The following is a 6304-nucleotide window of genomic DNA, read 5'->3' as shown; positions in this document are numbered from 1 at the left end:
GCCTTCTGTCGGATGTCAGTGGGTACCTTTGATCGCTTGCTGTCGTCTCTACGTACTGTCCTTACCTTTATGGACACCAATATGAGGCGCAGCATTTCACCTGAGGAAAGGCTCATCGTCACGTTGAGGTAAGCAGTATAGTACTTGTAAAGTTACACCAGTAATGTGCCGTGCTTGTATCTGGAGGAACATGTGCAAGAAAATGGCTGCTGCTAGACATGTGCTACTGTTTGCTTAAAGTAAGCTTAATTTGTCTGATTGATAAATTTAATTTGTGCTTTTAAATCCAGGTAATCACTGTCATATGACATTCTAATTAGAATTTCAGTTTTCCACCTTTCTGCAAGTTTGCAACTTGTGTTCAGGTAACGTTTAAGAGACAATGCAATAATCCAATGCACTGGACAGTAGTTTGTGAATAAAGTTGAATTTTTTAGTCAGTCAGCTAGGCTCCAGCAGGCAGTAACCTGACTGTATGAGTGAATAACTCTCTTTTTGGTTTCAAACTACTGTCGAGTGCTGTGTATTATTATATTGGCTTGAAGAGTTGGTGCCCTCAGACAGGAGCCCTTTCTGCATGCATCCCCCAGTTTGTCGCCTAGATACCGCGCAGGACGTCATTTTGTGTGAGTTTTGGTTCAATGAAACTCCAGGGTTTTTCAGGTAGCATACTAATTGTGTACAATGTTAACATACTTCAGAAGTGGCGGTAAAATGTCATCATTTCCAAGGCTCGAAACACAGTTGTGCACTTGTGTTAATACTGGCCTCACCCCAATAGCTGGTAGTGTTTTGCTCTTAGCCCTTTTCTACGGGTTTTAAGGGGTTTGGCTTATTCAACAAAGGCCATTAGGTAGTGTGATGGAGCCGTTTAGTTAACAATGTGATCCCCAAATTTAACCCACAACTTTCCCCATATTCGAGTTTCCAAATTCGTTTAGCTTCCATGTATTATTCATCACAACTATAATAGACTGTCTACATTCAGTGCTGTATGTCCCGTTCTTAGTGTGGCCTCTGCTGATGAATGGTATGCAAATTCAAAGTTATTTTATTGGGTTTTTACTTTGAGATTTAAGGGTGAGCGTGGGGCCACAGACAGGCCCTAGAGTGCTGCCTCTGGCATCCGTGCCATAGGTTTGACTCCATTGCCCTTGTTTTTTTAAAAATATTTGGTTATAAAACATTAAATGTGATTCCTGCATCTGCTGTGCACTTTGTTTTTGTGTCGATTTTGAACTTTATTTTCCATTTGCCTACAGATTCCTTGCTACTGGTAACTCATTTGCATCCCTGCATTTTGAGTTTCTACTCGGAACCTCAACGATTTCTCGGATAGTCCGTCACACTTGTCAAGTCATCTGGCAGCAACTCCGAGAGACGGTGATGCCGCAGCCCAAGGCGGACGATTGGTTTCGGATTGCTGAGGGCTTCCAAATTTCTGCGCAGTTTCCAAACTGCATCGGGGCAATGGATGGCAAGCACATCCGTGTGAAGAAGCCGCCTCACTCAGGGTCCCGATTCTTCAATTATAAACAGTTTTGTTCGGTAGTACTGATGGCTGTTGCTGACAGTAACTACCGGTTTATAATGGTTGATATTGGGGCCTATGGAAGCACTGCTGATGCTCGCATCTTTAGTGCTTCTAGAATGGGGGAGCGGCTTCGTGCCAACCAGCTTGCCCTGCCTGAGGCCAGAAGACTGCCCGGATCTGCTGGTCCGCCGGCTCCATTTGTCATCGTGGCGGATGAAGGGTTTGCATTAACTACCCATGTTATGCTGGCCCTTCCCAAAGCGTGGTTTGGATGTCAGGAGGCGTATCTTCAACTACCGGTTGACTCGTGCCAGTCGGTATGTTGAGTGCGCTTTCGGGATACTCTCCAGCAAGTGGAGGGTGTTTTTGTCATCCATACAGATGAATCCTTCAAGCTTGTGTTGTTCTACACAACTTCACCAGGATTCATGAGGCTTCCTCTTCTGGTGACATGGATGACCTTCCGACGTCATCAGAATTGGGTTTGGATCGGACCCTGCATAGGCGACCTGGAACTGCTGGACTTGCAGTTCGGGAACTCTATGCAGACTACTTTTCAAGCCCCGAGGGGTCCTTGCCATGGCAGAGGGACGCAATTCGTGGCAGTTTTTGAAATCTTCTGGTCTCATTAGTGTTTTTTTATTTTGTAGATAGTTTGCAAATATTTACTGTGGTATAGTTGAGTGTAGGGACTCGCAAGACACCGAGGACCCTTGACGTGGGCTTGCGGGCTGAGGTTTGGAGAATTCTATTTTTAAAATACCTAATCTTTGTAATTTTTTTTATTATTTTGGGCGATGACTAACATCAAGGAATTTTGTTTTTAAAATTAGAAACCCCAAACCTTCTAATACCTCTTTACCAATTTTTAATACAAAATATTCTCTTGCAAGATGAAGTGTGTTTGGGGCTTTTTTTGGGGAATATCTGTTGTGACTAAAACTGGTTGAAGTGTTCCACTGTGTTGTATAAATGAATAAACATAAGTCAATTGATTGTTTGTAAAATATTTTTACTGAAAAACAATATAACTTTTTTTGGGTTTGGAACGGAGTAATTTTGTGACTTACTAATGCAATCAAAAGCAGCACACAAACCAAATAAAATATAAATTACAAATCAAATAAGTCTCTTGAAAAAGAGCCAGGGGCGTACGATGACGCCGGACGCACCTGGGCTGGTTGAGGGGGAGCAGCTGCAAACATGCCCACATTAAAGGACTGGGCAAGGGGAGGGTTCTGTTCTTGGGAGCCCTGGAAAGTCGGACCCACAGATTGATGTCCCTGGCAAGGATGTGGTGCCTGCTGAAATGATGGTGGTTGCTGATTGGTAGCCACCATATATTTATGCAGTAAATTGTTGATATCCAATAAAATGTCTCCCTGGTATGGCAGGGAGAACATTTTTAGGACCAACAAAAGGGAGGCAACACATTGTTGCTGGCTAGCTTGTGGAACCAGCTTTAGCATTGGCGCAAGCCCCCTAAGCATTATTTCTTCATGCCCATCAGTCCTCCTCTGAGCTAGGAACTGGATGACTCGGGCATCTATCATTTCCCGATTCGCTAGCTCAGAGGAAGACTGACGGGCATTCCTCCTCCTCCTGGGCTGTTGTCTTGGTTGTGGCCTTTCTGGTTCCCCACCACTGGTTGCCATGGGTGGTTCAGTGGTTTCCAACACTGGGGAATGTTGGGGGCTGGATTCCGGCGAAAATACCGCAGGGGTTTCTTCACCGCCCTCCTCGGATTCTTCACTCTCCTCCAGATTGTCCAGAGTTCTGTAGATATAAATCACACAAATGTTAATAATTATGGATTTTTCAAGTTGCCAATCCAACATCCCACATCCCAAACTATTTTTGGACAATGAATATGGCTAATATATGTATGTGCATGCAACATATATCACAAAAGGTCTAATAAACCCTCTATTTGAAATTTTCAAGCAAATGACACTTTGCATACTTTTCTCATTTTGGCAAATCTGATATGTACAGTGTTTCAGTAGCGTACGTTTAAACCACTAAACAAAGGGGTGTTGTTTGGGAGCCAGATTGGAATCTTGCAGGTTTGGCGTTAGCCAACAGAAGAGATTCTGGCCTTCTCGGCCGTCCGTACTGAAGAAATGTGCCACCTTAACTGGTTTTAAATTTCACTACAAGCATGTCCTAATGTCCAAATAGCTGAAAACATTCCCCAGATGCTGGGGGATGCATTTTAAACGTTGCCAGAGTTGTCCCAGTATGGATGTGCCTGACGACATTTACTCGTCCAGCTCAAGGGTCATGCCGGACTTTTATTTCTGGTAAACCAAGAACAATGGTGTAAGAGAACCCCTTGTTTGAGTTCCAGGGTGTACTGACAATCCGTTATAAATCATGATATAAGTTATACAAATTTGCATATTATACTGGTCAGATGCTAGTCAAGGAACATGCACACAGCAAATTTAGGCATTTCTATTTGAAAAAATATCGTAATGAGGCGCAAGAGCAATGTGTCCACCTTCCCAATCAGGGGTATGCTGGAGAATTATATCCAACTCCCAGCGGACAGACGATTTGCTGTAAGCCAATAGCCGCATATCCTATCAAAATGGCCATAGTTGACGAGGTAAGTAACTTACTTTGAAAAAGTCGGTTACACTAAAAACCAACAATGAGTATGCATCATTTTACAAATACACAATAAAAAGGGAGATTTCTCTCAAATTTAGTGGATACATTGGTGGCTCAGGCGATCCTGTCGAAAGGCAACCCCCTTATGTGTGAAGAAAACCTGCAACTTCCAAAATTGCATCACACACTTGGAGTAAGGCAAGGTCTACACAACGACATTTGTGGCGAGCCATTTTGTAGCACCAATGTTGCGCATCAATTTTTAGAATGGCAGTCAAGGGTGTCGCACTGCAACATGCGACATGCTGCGATTGCAACGCCACAGTCGCCTAAAATCCATTGTCAACGGATTTTTCAGCAACAGACACATCGCAGTTGTCAAATGTCGCATGCTAGAGTGCGACAACAAAAACTGCCTTTTTAAAAGTTGTCGCACAAGATTAGGGCATCAAAATGTTGCCCCACAACTGTTGCATCCTATATGTTGCTTGACTTTTTGATGCGCACCAAATGTCGTCGTGTTGATCTAGCCTAAAGGTATAACACATATATGTTTGCATGGTGTTTTCGGACATGAATTGAATAAAAATGTTTTTTTGACGGTAACAAATAAAACTTACGGCCTCAACTCCATCACCGGACGAAGGAAGCTAAGTTGCTGTGTATAGATGTAGGGCCTTTTTCTGGATGTCCCTTCTCCGCTGCGGCCCTTTTCATTGAGCTCCCTCCGGAACTGGTCCCTGCAGCTGTTCCAGCGGACCTTGACATTTTTCACTGTCAAAACAAACATCCAAGGTTGATTAAACTGAGAATTCCTCAAATTTGGAATTAAAAAAAGAAAAGCGCGTTGAATTTTTGGAATGAATAAAATTAAAAAAAGGCACTTCTCCACTTGTGGGTGAAAGAGAATGGCAGACAATTTCATGAATGGCGAAAATATGGGGAGATTGGCTTTTCTAAAGACTATTTCATGTAACTGCCAAGAGAGAGAAGATTAAAGATACTGTTCAACATGGCACATGTGTTCAAACTTGCCCAAAAAAGCCACAGAATACATTACAACGGTGGGCAGAAGGTAAGGTGGGAACAGACATTAAAACAGGAAGGGGGGCGTAAAATAATACTAGAAAAGTAGTACAAACATACACAGTGGCGTACAGATAAATGACTGGCCACAATGACAAATGTCAAAGATGGCCCCCCTACCACAGTAATTTGTTTGCAACACCTTCCTTACAAGCCGCCTCAAGTCCAGTGGCTAGTAATGAACACTCTCTTTTCTCAGGACGCAGTTTCTAGCTTTTTTAGATTACCTATACTGTTCCTGTATATCTAACTGTGCAGACACTGTGGAGGGGTCCATGACAAAGTATTTTAATCTACTACCTCCTCTTCCCGGATAGGGCATTTCAAGCTCATGGACACAATGTAGCTGCTTCACCTGCTTCGCCTCCAGCTGGGCCCCTACATGTACATACCACGCGAGCAGGGATGCTCACCCTGCGTCCCTTCCGCTGTTGCAAAATGACAACTCCCAGCAGGCCTTCAGGTACAGCAGGGCCTAGTGGGAGGTGTTGTTTAACAACAGCTGGAGGGCCACATGTTGAGCATCCCTGCAATACACAATTAAGCCAGGCCTCCAAAGGGACATGATTGGGAATTCTCTAAAGTAATTTACTTTTTCTTAAGGGACTACACAAATACCAAACCTCATTGCGACATTGCTTGCACGTACCTAGTTCTGCACGACCTCGGTTATCCTCTTTATCCCACTCGCGTGGCTTGAGGCGACGGGCCACTTTCTCCCATGATATCTCCTTCCGTACACGGTCCTGATACGCGGAGGAGCGAGTGTCCCATAGCTCGGGCCTTTCTTGTACTAATGTGATCAACTTGTCCACATTCCATTTTGGCATTTTGGCAATTTGACAGTGAACTTGCCCCAAACTTCCTGCTGACAATTATTGTCTGAGGTAAATCTCCTCACAAACAAGGCTTGCCAATCGTCTAGTTTCAACTTCCTGTCTCCTTTTTTTTTTTTTTTTGGGCAAATTGACTAGGAGACAGGTTTCCAGGCAACCAATCCGCAGAAAAAACGGACGCGGATGACACACGGAAGGCTTATAAGGTGCATCCGCGTTTTTTCACGGACCC

At 43.8% G+C, this 6304-nt stretch overlaps 1 protein-coding gene across 1 annotated transcript; it reads right to left on the bottom strand.

Annotated features, from left to right (window-relative positions):
* Positions 1-2646: 2646 nt before the first annotated feature.
* Positions 2647-6066, bottom strand: LOC122925687. The gene is made up of 3 exons (XM_044277034.1): positions 5886-6066; positions 4771-4924; positions 2647-3310 (listed from the first exon to the last, which is right to left on the bottom strand). Exons 1-3 carry the CDS (start codon positions 6064-6066, stop codon positions 2647-2649), a joined length of 999 nt encoding a protein of 332 aa, XP_044132969.1.
* Between the last annotated feature and the right edge of the window lie 238 nt (positions 6067-6304).

This window comes from Bufo gargarizans, chromosome 2 (assembly GCF_014858855.1).
Source record: "Bufo gargarizans isolate SCDJY-AF-19 chromosome 2, ASM1485885v1, whole genome shotgun sequence".
NCBI classification, from domain to species: domain Eukaryota; kingdom Metazoa; phylum Chordata; class Amphibia; order Anura; family Bufonidae; genus Bufo; species Bufo gargarizans.
This window is presented reverse-complemented; position numbering and strand designations above follow the sequence as displayed.

Coding starts and splice junctions, on each gene's coding strand:
- LOC122925687 (XM_044277034.1), bottom strand. CDS start 6,066: ATGCCAAAATGGAATGTGGACAAGTTGATCACATTAGTACAAGAAAGG. Junction 4,925..5,885: donor CCGAGGTCGTGCAGAACTAG/GTACGTGCAAGC, acceptor TTGTTTTGACAG/TGAAAAATGTCAAGGTCCGC. Junction 3,311..4,770: donor CCGGTGATGGAGTTGAGGCC/GTAAGTTTTATT, acceptor TTATATCTACAG/AACTCTGGACAATCTGGAGG.